This window comes from Acomys russatus, chromosome 19 (genome assembly GCF_903995435.1).
Source record: "Acomys russatus chromosome 19, mAcoRus1.1, whole genome shotgun sequence".
Lineage (NCBI taxonomy): Eukaryota > Metazoa > Chordata > Mammalia > Rodentia > Muridae > Acomys > Acomys russatus.
Genome location: NC_067155.1, coordinates 28,023,202 through 28,041,285, shown reverse-complemented (window position 1 = coordinate 28,041,285; position 18,084 = coordinate 28,023,202). Strand labels below are relative to the sequence as shown.

The following is an 18,084-nucleotide window of genomic DNA, read 5'->3' as shown; positions in this document are numbered from 1 at the left end:
AGCCCTCACAGGCTAAACCTGGTGTGATGGTACATGCCTGAAATCCCAGCAGCTGGGAAGTAGAGGCAAGAGAGCCAGGAGTTCAAGGCCAGCCACCACCACATATCAAATCCAAACTCAGTGTGACCTACGAAAGACCCTGGTTTCAAAACACCAGCAAGGAAGAGGGAAATCAAACCACGAAGCTAATCCTCAAAATCTAACAAAAGAAAAGGGGGGACACAGTACACCCGAGATCACAGAAATGCCTACAGCCGCCACAGGCCCTGCTGCTCCTCATGTTCTCTGTTCTCAAGGATGGACAGCAGCCTGCCTAACATGGGGGCTGCAGATCACGCTACAAGGCCAGCACCTCCTCGGGGAGATCGTGAACACAGCCACGCCCAACTTAATAGCCCTCTGGAACAATCTCACTCAGGCCAGGCACGGATATCTACACATTTGCCAAAAAAATGCACAAAAGCGAGCCCACCCGCATCTGTGCGCATGCGCGCACGCACACACACACACACACACACACACGCGCGCGCACACACACACACGCGCACACACACACACACAATGAAGCGCCTGGGCAGTGGGCAGAAGTCCTAAGGACAGTGAGTTTGGGAGTGGACATCCTGGCATCAGAGAACCTGGCAGGTCTCAGCAGTTGCTTTTTGTTGCTGTTGTTGGGGGGCGGGGGGTGGCAGGAGGTTGGAGAAGGGTTTCTCTGTGTAGTCCTGGCTGTCCTGAAACTCAGTTCATAGACCAGGCCTGCTTCATTATATAGTATTTATTTATGGGAGGCACACGCATCACAGTGTTCTTATGGAAATTTGTCCTCTCCTTCCACTACTGTGGGTCCCAGGAATTGAACTCAGGTCCTCTGGCTTGGCGGCAGCTGCCCTTACCCACTGGGCCATCTCCCTACCAGGCTGGCTTCAAATTAAGAGACCTGCCTGCCTCTGCCTCTCAGGTGCTGAAGTTAAAGGCGTGCAAAAGCCCCACCCGCCTTGTTGCTCTTATATGCTACCTTACTACATAAATATTACTCCCTGAAGTGAACTGTAAACACTGTGAAAGTAGGCGCTGTCTCTGGCTGAAGTGTTTTCTTCTGAGACAGGGTCTCACTATACCTGGAACTTGTGATCTCTGCATCCAAAGGCCCCAGCTTAGCAGCATTTAGAATCCTGCTGCGGGGCTCATCAGCAGGTGCTGGATGCATGCCTGACGTTAACTGAGTCAATCACACCTGACTCCTGGAACCCCAGACTTTGACAATGAACCATGACCCCAAAAGGTGTGGAGCGCTCAGCAATCTGGCAAAATTATCACTATGAAAGAGTCAGTCATCCCGTGTGGCATGTCTAAAAATAATTACCACAACCAATCCCAGAAACTGCTAATATACCCCCTTCAGAAAACCGAGAAAGAACAATTATCCACGTGAGAAAATGGACTCTTCAATAACTCCACCATACCATGACTTTGATGCTATGGACTTTAGGGCCACCAATTCCATCCATCTTTTTTTATTTATACTGATCCACGGACTCTAGTGGAGAAGCCACTTTTCCTACCTGATTCTTCACGCCTTCAAAAAAAAAAAAAAATCACTTTCAGGTGAAAGATGGCTTGGAGAACTTCCTAGATAAAATCCAAGACATAAAAGCACAACTGAAAAGTGCAGGTCTTTGGCAATGTGACTACAGGTCCACGTTGCAAAGAATAACTTTTTCATTGATTTATTAATCACAACCTCTACGTACAAGTTCATAAAGAAGCTTGTGAATTGGTCACATCACGTGGGAAGGAAACCGTGCAGAAAAACACGTCCGGAACCCACCCACGTTTCGCTTTATTCGGGGTCCCCTGTACTTCAACCCAACACAGTCTCCTCTATTAAACAAATGACAGGAAAGCTAGGGCAGCTTTGCACGATTAACGCGGATTCCCAGCGATGAGGCTGCCATCTGGACGGACACAGGTTGGGGACACACCGCCGCAAGAGTTCGTTTCTCCTCCTCGCCGAGTAGAAAATAGAGACTGTTTCCACAGTACTCTTAAAAGTTTCCACCGTCACACACCACACACGCCCCCTCCGCGAGCCTCGGCCTCGGGGCTCCACCTAGCCCCAGGAGGAACTCGGCCAGGACTTCCGTCCTCCCGCAGGACCGAGACCCTTCCTTCCTGCCGCAGACCCCCGCCCTGGCCCTCGCTCGGCCCCACGGAAACGCAGCAGCTACCGCGTCCCCAGTCCTCTTGCTTCCCGGGACCGGGCCTCCCCCCCCCCCACCCCCCGGCCCCGAGTCACCGATGCCCAGACCCAGAGCTCCAGATCCGCAGCCCAAAACCCCGGTCTCCAGCCCCGAGCTCCCCGTTCGCAGCCCCGAGCTCCGGTCCCCGGTCTCCAACCCCGAGCTCCCCGAGCCCCGGTCCCCGTTCCCAGCCCCGAGCCCCGGTCCTCAGCCCCGAGTTCCCCGGTCCCGGGTCCCGAGCTCCCAGCGCCCAGCCCCGAACCCCAGCTCCGCCTGCTGCGTCCCGCACGCCTTCCCCACGGCCACTCGGGCCCCCGCCCCGTCCGCTCGCTCTCGAGCAGGCCCGCGGGCGGCGCCTCGAAGGCGGGGACCCGCCGCTCGGGCCGCGCTGCCGCCGCACCTACCATGGTACAGATGGAGGCGAATTTGGAGACTGTCATTAGGATTTCCATCCGCCCGGCGCCATCTTCCAGACGACAGTCGCGGCGAGCGGGGGACGCGGGAAGCCGGGCCGCCCGCTCGCTCCGCAGCCCGCGGCCGCACCCGGAGCCTCCGTGGACCCACGCTCCTCGCCTGCCGGGCCGCCGCCGCCGCCGCCGTCGTCGCCGCGGGCGCTCGGGCTTCCTCCCGCCCAGCCCCCGCCCGCCGCCCGCCCGCCCCCGGCTCCGCCCCGGCGCACGGCGCAGCCGCCGCCGCTGCCGCCGCCGCCGCCGCCGCCGCCGCCTCGGGGCCCACGCCTGCCCGGGAAGCCGCTCACCGCACACCCCGCCCGGCGCGCTAGGGAGCAAGCTCCGCGCAGGCCCTTCCGCCCGGCCGCCCCGGCAGCGTCGCCACGCCCACCGCGGGAGAGCCCCGCCCACCGCGCCCGGGGTCACGCCCACGCCGCCCCGCCCTCCCGCGGCCCCGCCCAGTGCGCGTCGGGGGCGGGGCGCACGCCGCGTCCTGCTCGGTGCTGGGTCCTAGCGCCGGCCTTGCTAGGAAGAGCAGGTCGGGGTGATGGACTCGGCGGCGAAGGTGATCCCCTGCAGCCGTAGGGGCGGCTGACCTACTGTTGAAACGGAAATCAGACACAGGGTCTGGGAACCCCGCCAAAGAGTCCCAAGTACTTGGTGTTTTCCTGGAGTGAATCATCTGGGCCAGATTCCCTAAGAAAAAGACCAGTTAGATTTAAAAAAAAAAAAAAAAAGACAAGATTTAGCTCTTCGAGTTAGTAGTGGTGGGGGAAGAGAGGAAGGGAGCGAACTGTCCCTGCCTGACAGTGGGACGTCAACTTGGAAGGTGTGAGATAGAAGCCGCAGCCAGCACGGGAGAAGCGCAGACAGTGTTAGCTAATGGGTGGGCCCGTCCTACCCGCACCAAAACTAGTAAAACTTCATAAATTGCTACATTAGAAAGCCCGTGGCTTGTTTAGATTCGTGATTTGAGGGTGGGACGACCTTTTCTGCCTCTCACCCCACCCCCACCCCACCCTCACCCCACCCCCACCCCCACCAGACCCGGTCTGTCTAACTTAGGGGCCGAATGCAAACAAAGCTCTAAAATCTAACAAGCCTCACTTCATACACTCAAAAGTATTCAAGAAACAAAGAAATCGAGTAAAATGTAGTCGAGAAACAGACTTGTGGTACGTGAATGCTGTTTCCATAGCAATTCCATTGTGAGCGTGGGAGGAGGGGAACACCCACCGACTGCAGCTAAATTCCGCTGCCTACCTGCGCAGAGGCGGGGCCTCCGTCTTTACTGTAGATAACACGCCTAGGTAGCTATACCTTGGACTCTGGTTTACACCAGTTCAAGTCTACGGCAGAGTCTGTCTTCTTGCTGCCTCTCTAGTCTCCACATGCCTAAAGCATGGGCCTACACCACCTACGTTTTAAAGGTCAGGATGGGGGCTGGACATGTGGCTTACTTGGTAAACGGCTTGTGTTGTATGTAGGTGTTCCTAGGTTTCGTGCCAAGCACTGCATAAACCCTGGTGATGGTAAGCTCATTCTCAGCTATGTCGTGAGTTCAAGACCAGCCTGGACCACTAGAGTCCTTGCCTCAAAAAAACAACAACAACGACAAGTGAATGAATAACCACCAGGTATGATGGCACACATCTGCAATCGCAGCACAGGAGACTAAGAACAGTGAGTCTCTGTAAGTTCAAGGCCAGCGCCTGGTCTACATAGCAAGTCTACAAGTCAGCCAGAGCTACATAGGGAGACCGGCCTCAAACGTAAATAAAAACGAATGCATGCATGTATTACAAAAAGAAATTAGCTAAAAAAAATGATTATTAATTAAAGTGGTGAGTCGGTTTGCTGCTTCAGCATAGCCTGTTAGGTGCATTTTTTAGAGATTTATTTTTTTTATTTTATGTGCATGAGTGTTTTGCTGGTTCAGATGCACACGCAGCGCCCATGGAGGACAGAAGAAGGCATCAGATCCTGGGAACTGGAGTTACAAAAAGTGAGTCAGGCCAGAGAGATGGCCCAGAGGTTAAGAGCACTGCCTGCTCTTCCAAAGGTTATGAGTTCCATTCCCAGTGACCCCATGATGGCTCACAACCATCTGATGAGATCTGGTGCCCTCTTCTGGCATGCAGGTGTACATGCAGGCAGAACATTGTATACATAATAAATAAATCTTTTTTTAAAATGAGATTTTTTTTTTTTTTTTTAAGGTGTGAGTCACCACGTGAGTACTGGATATCCACCCCAGGTGCTCTCTGCAAGAGCAGCAAGTGCTCTTAACCTCTGAGCCATCCCTCCAGCCCCTTTGAATGCACTAAGTGAACCCTTACATCTTGAGTGACATCTCTGCACCCCACAGTGGGTGCAGGGCCCAGGTTCTGTCTCTCAAATCTGTTGTCTCTCCCTGTCTCTACTCCTTGACAGTTGATGACTCCACCTCCTTGGCTGCCCTTAGTAATATGGTGTAGCTGTTCAGCAAGTGGGTGTCAATCAAAGCGGTGCTGGGGATGGAACGCAGGACCTTACTTTGGCTAGGCAAGAGTAATACCGCTGAGTTACGCCTGCAGTGCAAGGGTTTTTCAAAGCTTGCTTCTGATCCAGCAAATAAAGTTATCTGTACAATAGGCATGCGTCTTATATAGGCTGCCCAAGATGGCATATAGCCCACAGGTCTAAAATCATGTCGGTATTTAAAGACTCTGTGTGTGTGTGTGTATGTGTGTGTGTGTGTGTGTGTGTGTGTGTGTGTGTGTGTGTGTGTTTCCAGACAGGGTTTCTCTTGTAGTCCTGGCTGTCTTGGAGTCGCTTTGTAGACCAGGCTGGCCTCGAACTCACAGAGATCTGCCTGCCTCTAGGATCACAGGCGTAAGGTATAAGGTGTAAGGGTAAGGTGTAGTTCAGTGGTAGGGTGTATACTTAACAAGAAGTCTTGGGTTCAGTCCCCAGCATCAAAAACATAGTAATGTGCGCCCAGCTGCTAATTGCCCTCCATATGAGCGAAGCCATTTCACAACAATGTCTTAAGATACATACACTTTTCTGTTTGTGACACTACATCTTCTGCCAGATGTTCCCTCGTGTGGCGCCGATGTCCCGGGCAACGCGATGGGTGTTGGAAGCCTGTGCCTTTACCCCCACGTGGTCACACCAAGAGCCCTCCGGCCTCTGCCCTTCTCCATCCACGGCAACGTGCCGTTGCTGCTCGGCTGCAGCATGCCTTCCCACATCCAGCGGCTCCCTAACTTGTTTCCTTCTTCTTCAGCCTGTCCCTCATCTTCCTCACGCCCTTCGGGCACTTCTCCGTGGAGTCTGAGGTCAGGCGATGCCGGTACTCCTCCTCATCGGCCTCCGTAGACACCAGGAGCGAGTGACCCCGTGGCTTCCGCGGAGTAATACTTCCTCTACTTGTGCTCCTACGTCCCCTTCCTTGAGGCCCTTCTGCTCCCCGTGGAGCCTCGAGGTCCCTCCTGCGCGTTCCTGACCCCTGAGAAGCTGCTGGTCGAGCCTCGGCTATTAAACCCGCGGAACCGTTCTGCCTTTGAAAGGGGCAGCTCTGATCCTAAAGATCCATATCCCTCGTGCTGCCCTCAACACAGGGCCGATGCTTCAGATAGGCCCTGGTTCCGGAGACATAGAGGGTCCTGACAAAAGCCAGCTGAAGGCTTCAGCCGGGCGGCCACAGAACCTAGGCTACCCCGCGGCCAAGCTGTGCTTGCCCGGACTCTCCTCTGCCATCCACAGCCAGGAGCTGCTCATGAATGCGCGTGCGCGTAGGTGCCTCCTCCGGCCAGGTGTCTTCTGATTGGGCTATTTGGGAGCAGCATCCAGACTGTATCCATCTTTTACCTGACTGTCCTCAATCACCCAGGACTTCTCGTTACGGCTCTCCATTCTCTGGGGCCCTAGATACGAGCCTGAGGATCTGGGATGTTTGAAAAATGTGTATCAAAGGGCAGCGCGTCTTGTTTATCAGACTCACGTGTGGCCTGAGCTCAGGAAGGCTCGGGAGTTCCAGGTCACCCACCGCTGTTCTGGGCCGTGCCCGAAGCCGCGTTTAGTGATCTGATGTACGGCAGAGTGGGGATTGAATGGGAGAGCTCGGCTAGCTGTAAGCTCAGGAGTCGGGTTGTGTCCCTTGCCTCTGGGCCAGCAGAGGCTCCGCACTGGAGGGGCTTTGGGCCACGGGAGAGACTGGAGCCAGGGAGGAAGAGGTTGGACCTCTAAGTAATAAAGTGGATCTCAACTCCTGCTTTGGGATATGTACAGTGGTATCTATCACACCAGGAAGGTCAGACTCCGTTGCAGGAGACGCTGCTCTGTGAAAAATGAACTCAGAGAATAACGAACAGTCCTGGTTTTTGTTTTGTTTTGTTTTGTTTAATATTTCATTTTAATTTATGTGCATTGGTGTGAGGGTGTCAGATCTTGGAGTTATAGAACAGTTGTGAGCTGCCATGTGGGTGCTGGGAATTGAACCCAGGTCCTTTGGAAGAGCAGGCAGTGAGTGCTCTTAACCACTGAGCCATCTCTCCAGCCCTGACGAACAATACTGTTAGCCAGGAATTGGTGGCACACGCCTTTAATCCTAGCACTCGGGAGGCAGAGGCAGGCGGATCGCTGTGAGTTCAAGGCCAACCTGGTCTACAAAGCAAGTCTGGGACAGCCAAGGCTACACAGAGAAACCTTGTCTTGAGAAAACAAAACAAAAAGCAAACAAGCACAAAGAACAGTAGTGTTCGCTCCAAATGGCATGTCCAGCTCTTCCCATAGGAGGCACAAGCGGAGGCAGCTTCCCCCTCTAAAGCACGGGATGGACGAAGAAGGGGTCTCCCAGCAGAGGGAAAATGGCATGCCAGAATGTGGGCGAGAGGGACGTAGACTGTCTACGGCTGTCACATGGTCACGTTGTAAAATGACTGGACAACACAAATATTAAAGGGGCAACCCGGCCCTCAGTGATGTCAGTTTAGACAGGGGGCTCTACGACACCCCCAATGTCATCATCCACCGGGGGCAACTGCCCACCCTAAAACCCATCCCAGGTTAACCTGGTCTAGTGAGTTCCAGATCGAACGATGCTACTGTGTGAAGCAATGTCTTTTAAAAACTGAAAACAATGGCTGGAGAGGTGGCTCAGCGGTTAGGAGCACTGGCTGCTCTTCCAAAGTCCTGAGTTCAATTCCCAGCAACCACAGGGTGGCTCACAACCATCTATAATGAGATCTGGTGCCCTCTTCTGGCATGCAGGTGTATATGCAGGCAAAGCACTGTATACATAATAAATAAATCTTAAAAACAAACAAACAAACAAACTGAAAACAAGCAGGTGCATGTCTTTCATCCCAGCACTTGGAAGGCAGAAGCAAGTGGATCACTGTGAATTTGAGGCCAGCCTGGTCTACAACGTGAGTCCAGGACAGCCAAAGCGACACAGAGACGCCCTGTCTAGGGGGGAAAAAAAACAGAAAACAAAGCCAGGCAGTTGTGGCACATGCCTTTTATCCCAGCACTCAGGAGCCAGAGGCTGGTGGATCTCTGGGTTAGAGGCCAACCTGGTCTACAGAGTGAGTTCCAGGACAGCCAGGACAACAACACTGTCAAGAAATCCTGTCTCAAAAAACAAAGAAAAAAACCCTGAAAACAAGTTGTTCTTTGTTTTTCCTGATATTGTTGGAATCTTAATGCTGGAGTCCATTGTAATTAAACATTGTGAAGAATTCAGAGAAGAAATCAAAATAACAGGTCTGTCGCAATACAGAAAATCCTGTCAAAAAGCCAACCAGACAACCAGAACGTGTAAGGATCATGCAGTCGTCTGGGTGGCTTCGGAGCAGAGCTACTTAAGCTGTTCTCACTCACACACAGTGCCTTCCTCCCGTCCTAATAAATAGCTGTGTGACTTGGAGAATAACAGTATGTCTAAAGCAGCCTCCACAAACCAGCTAGAGTGGCCGAAGTTCAAAAGCAGCACAGTAGCCAGGTGCAGTAGCGCACGCCTACTGGCAGCATCTGGGGAGGCACAGTAGTTGGGCATGGTGGTGCGTGCCACTCAGGTGTACACCACTGTGCCCAGCTGCAGAGACACCACTCAGGTGTACACCACTGTGCCCAGCTGCAGAGACACCACTAAGGTGTACACCACTGTGCCCAGCTGCAGAGACACCACTAAGGTATACACCACTGTGCCCAGCTGCAGAGACACCACTAAGGTATACACCACTGTGCCCAGCTGCAGAGACCTTTTTGAACGTTCCTATGCGCCACGTTTCTTTTGACTTCTAACAAGAGTACATCATAGTGTGCAGACCTCAGCCATAGTATCTCTGGCTGTTTCGTGGCACAGCAGTATGGACCTGAATTCCTTTCCTTTCCATCACTTTCTGACAAGTAGCTGCTAATTGTCTCATTGCCATGAGAAAAGAATGACAAACGTGATTTTAAGGAAGGCGGGGTTTATTTTGGCTCAAACTCAAGGACACAATCCCTAATGACAGGGAAACTCAAGGCAGTGTCCAGTCAGGAAGTAGACAGCAGTGAATACCTCTTCCTACCCAGATAGCATTTTTTTTCCTTATGCAGTTCAAGACCGTGGGCCCAGGGAATGGTGCCTTCCAAATCAACCTCAGCAATAAACCCTCAACTCCCAGGTAAGTGTGTCCCGAAGCCTGTCTCAGAAGTCAGTCTAGCTCCGGTCAGGTTGACAGTCAACACTAACCATCAGGGTAGTGACATTTAAGAAGCAAGACTCAGCCAGGCATTGTTCCCCATGACTGTAATCCCAGCCCTCAGGAGGCAGAGGCAGGTGGGTCTACACAATGCAGGAGCGAGCGACAGCGTGGTTTCTTCAAAACCGGGCCATCCGGTTGAAGAGAGGAGTTTTAGGGAGGCAGTACACCATACTGGGGTTTTTCTGACAAGTTCAAGCAGCACCCTCATTTGAGATGGTTTCCAGCACGATGGGGTTCTTGGAGGACGTAGCTGTCTCCCTGGTAAGTCACGAAGTGACCACCCGTGGAGCACATCCCCTTGCTTTCCCCGCTCCTCCTCTTTCTGTCTTCCCACCTTCCTCTCACACCCCCTCCCCTCATTGGTCCCCCCTCTCACTGGCCCCTCCTCTCATTGGTCCCTCCATTTCTTCCCCTGAGATGCCAACAAGTGTCAGAGTGCTTCTGAGTGTCCACGCTCACCATCCCTCCTCCCTAGACCTCTCCCCCCACCTTTTTTTTTTTTTTTCCAGCATGGGAGACTTTTGCCATCAGATCTCAACCTATCTCAAAGAGGCCTGGCCTGAGCCTGCTGTCACACCCATGACAGCTGGGAGAGAATAGTACGTGTGCAGTAATTGTTACCAAATGAACTAAGGCTGATAAAAAGGCATGTCCAACTCTAGAGAACAGAAACATAAAATTCCGGACTTAGGATATTGCCCAGGGTCGCCCATTTGCCTAGCATGTAGGAGGCGTTGGTTTCATCTCCACTACTGAGGGGAAAAAGGAAAATAATTCTGGTATCTATATATACCAGATGGTGATGGCTCGCACTTTTGATCCCGGCACTTGGGGGGGGGGGGGAGGCAGAGACTCATGAATCTCTGTGAGTTCGAGGCCAGCCTGGTCTACAGAGTGAGCTCCAGGATAGCCAGGGCTACACAGAGAAACACCATGGCAAAAAAACACACATACATATATAGTCTATTCTACATATAATATGTATACTGTATTACATAATATACATAACATATAATAAAGTATATATAAAGTTTATTATGTTCCAGCCAGCATAACAAACATATAGCCCCACCCCCCAGCACTGTTGATGTCCTACTGGCCTCTCTGACTGTCTTCTTCAGGCCTCTGTTCTCCAACTTGTTCCTCTTTTCGTTCAACTCAAATAACCCTGGGAAATGCCGACCCCCTGCCCCGCGTGTGAGAAAACCTCAAGCAAGCATTCCTGTTTATAACTTCCCCAAGCCAAACTCTCTCATTTCCTCCTTGCTTCTCACTTCTCCCTGCAGGCTGATTTGTTGTTGTTTTGGTTTCGTTTGGTTTTGGTTTTTTTCGAGACAAGGTTTCTCTGTGTAGCCTTGGCTGCCCTGGACTCATTCTGTAGACCAGGCAGGCCTCGAACTCACAGCGATCCGCCTGCCTCTGCCTCCCAAGTGCTGGGATGAAAGGCATGCGCCATCACATCCGCTGCAGGCTGATTTTTTACTATCTGCTGAGGCACAATTTAGCTGTCTGTTTGCCGCCTGCATTGCAAACTCTGGACTCTGGCTTGTGGCTTTAGAGTCTCCTCCACATTCAGATTTGTGTATCAGCACTCAGTGAACCTCCTTCCCCATTCTCTGTCAGGGTGATGCCCACAGAGGATGCCTTCTGAGAGGCCATGCTGCCCTCGGAGGATTCCTAAAATGTTCACTCAGGGACTCAGTGGTAAGAGACAGGTATCACTTCCATTTCTATGGAAAAAAAAAAAAAAAAAAAGGCCATGATTATAAGAGCAAGACACAACAAAGACATTCCAAAATATCTTTAGAACAAAGAAACTTCTGGAGCTCCAAAGATGACCAAGTTGGTACAAGTGCTTGCTGGGGTGGGGGCTGGGGGGGGGGGGGGCAAGCAGGAAGACCTGAGCTCAATCGCTGGCACCCACACGGAAGTAGGACCCAGACTGTGTAGCTGTAATCCCAGAGGGGAGGAGGATGGAAGATCCTGCTGGTCGTCCAAACTAGTGAACTCCAGGTTCAGTGAAAGATGCTGCCTCAAAACATGAGGTGGAAGCCGCCTTTAATCCCAGCACTCGGGAGGCAGAGGCAGGCGGATCGCTGTGAGTTCAAGGCCAGCCTGGTCTACAAAGTGAGTCCAGGACAGCCAGGGCTACACAGAGAAACCCTGTCTTGAAAAACCAAAAGAAAACAATAACAACTTAAGGTGGAGTGCTGTGTTCAGTGCTGGGGCAATGAGGGAAGAACACACAGACACACAGACACACAGACACACAGACACACAGAGAGCTGGGGTTGAGAGGCCAGGGCTACAAGGCATATTTATACAGTGACATGTTTAAATTACTAGAACACAATTTTTTTTTTCTGTTTTGTTTTGAGACAGGCTACAAACTCACAACTGTCCTCCTGAGTGTTGGGATTACAGATGCTCAACACAGGCACGCCTGGCTCGCTGCTAACCCGCTTCTGAGAGGAAATGAATGCTTGCTCTTGAATTCGTGGGTAGACAGTGTGGTCCTTTCTGCTACCTAACAGCCAGAGGCCCACGAAGGCAGAGGGAGAAGCCTAAGAAGGCCGGGCCAGAGATCAAGTGTGTGTGCAGCAAGCACAGGCGTCTTGTTTTTGGTACCCGGCACAAGGCAGCCACTATGGTGGCAGTGACAGATGGGAAGAGGGGAAGTGAACCCAGAAGTTTCTCACTGTGGTTAATGCTTTCAGTCTTCTAGCCTCGAGGCACGGAGAGAAAAGAGACTTGAAGGGTCATGCCACCGTATGACCACAATCACATGACATGGGAGAACTAGCCCCATCCCACATCCCGGAGAAAGATCAGTGTCCTCTGAAGCACTTAACCTTCTCTGGGGTTTTGTTTTGTATTTTTCTAGGAGTTGGCTTTAGTCTTCCCCAACTCCTTGGGAACCTACTCAATTCTGCTTTGGACACCAACTTTTTTTTTTTTAAACAAGAACTACACACAGGAGCAACTGTATCTGCTTTATGGGACAGCCTGAGTAGTAGTAGTAGTATATTAAATAAGATGTGTGTGTGTGAGAAAAAGAGAGAGAGAGAGAGAGAGAGAGAGAGAGAGAGAGAGAGAGAGAGAGAGAGAGAGATTATGTGCGCCATGTGCATGCAGTTCCAGGAGAATCCAGAAGAGGGCACCAGATGCCCGGTACTAGAGTTACAGACAATTGTGAGGTGGCCGATGTCGTGAGTGCTGGGAACTGAACCCAGGCCCTCTCCGAGAGCGAGCATCAAGTGTTCCTAACTGCTGAGCCATCTCCTTGGCTTCCACCCCGAACACTTTAAATTCGATCTTCAGGTCAAGCCCCCGCAGCTCAGACCCAGTGCTGTGAATCCAGCCTGAACACTACATGGCACAGACTGTCCCCAGAGCCACTTCCTGCTTCGACAATGCTCATGATAGATGCAAATTTGGATCTACAGTGCTGAAGGGTATAGGTTCAATCGTGAATGCTGACTGACTCTGAGGAGTGGAGTACTATAGGCTTTCCTTTAACATTTCATATTGAAAATGTATGTCTTTTTTCTCTTTTTTATTTTTATTTTTTATTTTTGGTTTCTCAAGACAGGGCTTCTCTGTGTAGCCTTGGCTGTTCTGGACTCACTTTGTAGACCAGGCTGAACTCACCGAGATCCGCCTGCCTCTGCCTTCCTGAGCGCTGGAATTGAAGGTGTGCATCACCACACCCGGCTCATAACTGGGTTTTTTGTTTTTTTGTTTTTGCTTTTTGTTTGCTGCTGTTGCTGTTCTGTTTCGGCTTTTCAGATTTTTTTTTTTTTTATCTATTATGTATACAATGTTCTGCCTGCATGTATGCCTGCATGCCACAAGAGTGGACCAGATTTCATTATAGATGGTTGTGAGCCACCATGTGGTTGCTGCGAATTGAACTCAGGGCCCTTGGAAGAACAGCTAGTGCTCTGAACCTCTGAGCCATCTCTCCAGGCCATAATTAGGTTTTTGAAGAAACCAATAGACTCACTACATGCCTGTTGGCATCTTGTATCTTCTTCCTGTAACCTCTGAGAGTCAGCCAAGCAGCTGAGGTCATGCCCGGGTTATACCCCTGTAGGGGAAGCTGAGCAGAAGCCACCAGGCGCCCAAGCTGGAAACCTCGGCATGGTTGCTTCTCTTTTTCTCTCCAGCCCATCTCCTCCGGAGGTCCAGTCATCTCCATCTGTGAGTATCTGTCTCATGGTGGGTACTGGTCCTTCGGAGCCCCCACTTTCACGTTGCCTGTAATCAGGGCCTCATGACTCCCCAATGGCTTACTGCACGGGCCTCTGCCCCACCTCTCCTCTGGTCTGTGCTGCTCCTGTCCCTTCTTTACATGCTTGTGTCCTGGCTCCCCAGATGCAGGTCTGGTCAGGTATCCCATCGCCAGCCCCGCCCCCCACCGAGCCCCCTCTCCTTCCCACCCACCTCCAGCCTTCCACCAACATCCTGAAATTGATTGCCTTCCAGGGTGCGTCCATTAGCCTCCACCTCTGCCCACAGTTGCTCCCTTCTGCCTGGAGCGAGCACCAGTGGCCTGCCCTCTGCTGAAGGGTCTGTTTACAAGTATTGTTCCTTGTTGCAGGAGCTTCCTTCAGCCTCCCAGGGAGTCCTGGTCTCAGTAAGGGGTGGGGAGGTGAGGCTACAGCTGCTATTCATTCTGCTCCTTGCAAATCTCTTTCCCTGGCCCCAAGATGCGCTGGAGTGTCAGAAGCCCTGAGAAGGACATAGCCCACAGGGAAAATGGGTGTACCTTTTTAGTTCACAGTCTATTAAACGGATAACCAATTTTTCTAACAAAATAAATAGTCCTTAGCCAGGTATAGTGGCACACAGATTTATTTATTTGTTTATTTATTTATTTATTTTGGTTTTTCAAGACAGGGTTTCTCTGTGTAGCCTTGGCTGTCCTGGACTCGCTTTGTAGACAAGGCTGGCCTCAAACTCACAGCGATCCCCCTGCCTCTGCCTCCCAAGTGCTAGGATGAAAGGCGTGCGGCACCACGCCCGGCTGTGGCACACAGCTTTAATCCCTGAACTCAGGAGGCAGAGGCAAGGGGGATCTCTGAATTGGAAGCCAGCCTGGGCTACAGAGGGAGTTCCAGGACAGCCACGGCTACATAGAGAAACCCTGTCTAAACAAAGAGCAAAATAAAACAAACAAACAAAAAAATAAATAACAGAATGACAAAGGGGATGTATAAGAGCTGATTATGACAGCTGTGCTAGAACACACCTGGAATCCTAGGACTCAGGAAGATTGAGGCAGGAGGATCACGAGTCAAGGTCAGTGTGGGCATCTTAGCTGGACCCAAGGGCAGAGAGGGAGGGGTGGGGATAGGGTTCATGATCAACAGTGTTCAATTCTCTAAAAATGAGATTTAGGGTTTGGGATTGGGTGGGTCTCAAATAACTCAGGCCAGCCTTGGACTTCCTGTTCCTCTTCCTTGTACCTCCCAAGTAGTGTGGTCACATGCCGCACAGCCATGCCTGACAACGAATTTTATTCAATGCTCATCCTTTAGATCCTAAAGGAACTTAAACTGGGCAGTGGTGGCGCACGCCTTTCATCCCAGCATTCGGGAGGCAGAGGCAGGTGGATCGCTGTGAGTTTGAGGCCAGCCTGGTCTACAAAGTGAGTCCAGGACAGCCAAGGCTACACAGAGAAACCCTGTCTTGAAAAACAAACAAACAAACAAAAAAAGGAATTTAAGCCGGACAGTGGTGGCACACACCTTCAATCCCAGCACTCAAGAGGCAGAAGGAGGCAGAGGCCGGCAGTTCTCTGTAAATTCAAGGCCAGCCTAGTCTACAAAGTGACAAAGTAAATCCAGGATAGGCAAGGCTGTCTCGAAAGACAAAAGAAAGAAAGAAAGAAAGAAAGCTAAAAAAATTTCATTCAACCCCATTTGCATTCGTTCATATGTAACGTCCACGAGTTTTATTTTGAAGCCGATGAATTACGTTAATATTATATCTCATTTTCTTTCATCCCAAGAGCCCAGATGTGAGTCAGTAAGACAAGACGTACCTCAGTGACTGCTTTCCAGAATTCATACATCTCTACCATGAGTAACAGTTTTATGATTTCAAAAATGTCCAACATGAAACAAGAAAGCCCACATGTAGCAATCGCAGAGAAAAATGTTGACAAAAGCGCAGAAGAGAGGGCTGGCTTATGGAACTTCAGAAAGAATTCAATTATCAATCACAATTTGAAACCACCACTGAGAAGGACTTACAGCACAGAAAGGCCCGCCCCTTCCGGCAGGGGGCGCGCTTGATCCGCTCAGCCCTTCCGGAGTTTGTCTTCTCCCACCGGAAGAACCCGCTGCCTTGTCGCTAAGTGTGTTGGCTGGAGGGGGGATAGAATGAGCATTCAAAAGGAATGCCGCGGGGCCAGGTGTGCTGCAACATGCTGTAAATCTGGCCTTCGGGAGGCTGAGGCAAGAGCATGACAAGGTAGAGACCCAGCCTGTTGTACATAGCCAGTCCAGGGCCAGCCTAGGCTACACAGAGAAACGACTGGATGTGTAGGTAGCCTGGCTGTGCAATGTGCTGCAGTCCGCCCGGCTCGCCTTGGCTCTGTGCCTTCGCCAAGTCCTTTGTGGGAAGCGGTTTTGTTGTTGTTGTTTTGTTTGTTTAGTCACCCTCTAGCCATCTTTTGCCCTGGCTAACTCATTCCTGTCCCCTCGAGGTGTTTTTGTTGGAGCTACTTGGTGACTTTCTCTGAACTCATTCCTAGGCACCTTACCTTTCCTGTAAGCCACAGAGGTTAGAGCCGGAAGCACAGCCACTGACAGTCCCGGAATGCTGGGGACATAATCCCTCTCTAAAACAAAGTTTATTAAAAAAAAAAAAAAAAAAGCGGTGAGCAGTTGTGCCCCCAAGGAGTAAATAAGCAAATCAATGGGTCTAGTGGTACCCTTAAGTCTTTAAAGAATATCATTAAAAGAAGCTGGACAGATGGCTCAGTAGTTAGAGCACTGGCTATTCTTCCAGAGGTCCTGAGTTCAATTCCCAGCACCCACCTGGTGCCTCACAACCATCTGTGACTCCAGTTCCAGGTGATCTGACGCCCTCTTCTGGCTTCCACAGACACTGCATGCACATGGTGCACATAAGCATGTGCAGGAAAAACATTCACAGATAATTTCAAACAAACTACATACATAGTGTTCCATGAAGGAAGCCAAAGTATGAGGAAAGAAACTATACATATCCCGGGGGCTCCATGTTCTAGCCTCACCCCCAAGCCTCACCTCTGGGAAGAGCACTCCTGTGCCACAGCCACTTCGATTGCTCATTGACATGGGACAATCATGGTTTGCAATTTACAAAAGTCTTGAAAGATAAGGTCTCAATTGCATATTCACATAAAATAATGACTAAGCAGTATCCACATGAAGCAGACCAATATATTTTAAGTTGTTTTTTTTTTTTTTTTATGTCTGTCTGTGTGTCTGTGCCTGTGTGAATCTATGTGCATCACCTATGTGCAAGAGTCCACACTTCAGAAGAAGGCCTCGGAGCCCCCTGGAACTGGAGATACAGGCTGTTGCCAGATGCTGGGATGCTGGGAACAAAGCCTATGCATGAGCCATTAGTGCTCTCGGCTGCCAACTCATCTCTTCGGGCCCCTGTAAACTGTTTATGAGTCATTTTCTTCTTTTTAAGCATTTCAATGGTTTCCCCGTCAAGATGACACAATAATTGTATTTCATCTGCTGCAGCATGGGCCGGGGCCGGGGGTGTAGTTCAGTTGGCAGCATGCTTCCCTGGCACGCCCGAGGCCCTGGGTTGCATCCTCAGTACCATGTGTAAGGTAGATGTGGTGGCCCAGGCTCAGTGCTAGGCACCTGGAGTCAAGATGATTAGGAAGTTCAAGGCCACCTCTGCTGCGTAGTGACTCTGCGCCCGTCCTGAGACCGGGATCTGTCCCAGCACAGCAGTCCTGAGGTACGGGAGATCCAGTCTTGAAACCTCCACTCCCAGGACTATGAGCTAAATAAATCTTTTTCTTCTCTTCTCTTCCTCCTCCTCCTTATTTTGTTTGTTTGTTGTTACTTGTTTTTGTTTCTGAGACAGGGTTTCTCTGTTTTAGCCCTGGCTGTCCTGGAACTCACTCTGTAGACCAGGCTGGCCTCAAACTAAGCCATCTGCCTGTCTCTGCCTCCGAGTGCTGGGATTAAAGGCATGTGCCACATGACCTGGCTAATTTCTTTTTCTTTTAATGTACCCAACATGTGGGGTTTGTTCTAGCAACAGGAAACAACTAAGGCATGAAGAAAAAACATCAAAGCTTTAGCCTGACTCAGGAATGAGAGGGTTAGTTGTGAGAATCAGAAGTATAAAAAGGGGAAGGCTGGAAGCCGGGCGTGGGGGCACATGCCTTTCATCCCAGCACTCAAGAGGCAGAGGCAGGCGGATCACTGTGAGTCTACAAAGTGAGTCCAGGACAGCCAAGGCTACACAGAGAAACCCTATCTCGAAAAACAAAAACAAAATAAAAGGGGGGGCTAGAGAGATGGCTCAGAGGTTAAGAGCACTGACCGTTCTTCCAAAGGTCCTGAGTTCAATTCCCAGCAACCACACAGTGGCTCACAGCCATCTATAATGAGATCTGGTGCCCTCTTCTGG

General features: G+C 51.1%; 2 protein-coding genes across 2 annotated transcripts in view; both read right to left on the bottom strand.

Annotated features, from left to right (window-relative positions):
- The window catches only part of Usp12 (ubiquitin specific peptidase 12), a 48,369-nt gene extending 45,548 nt beyond the window's left edge, over window positions 1–2,821 (bottom strand). Inside the window, exon 1 of the mRNA XM_051162917.1 lies at window positions 2,645–2,821. Coding sequence (XP_051018874.1) covers window positions 2,645–2,692 — 48 coding nt within the window. The 5' untranslated portion in view covers window positions 2,693–2,821. The remainder of the gene's footprint in view (window positions 1–2,644) is intronic.
- Window positions 1–18,084, bottom strand: part of Cdk8 (cyclin dependent kinase 8) — a 571,315-nt gene that overhangs the window by 367,792 nt on the left and 185,439 nt on the right. The window lies entirely within an intron of this gene.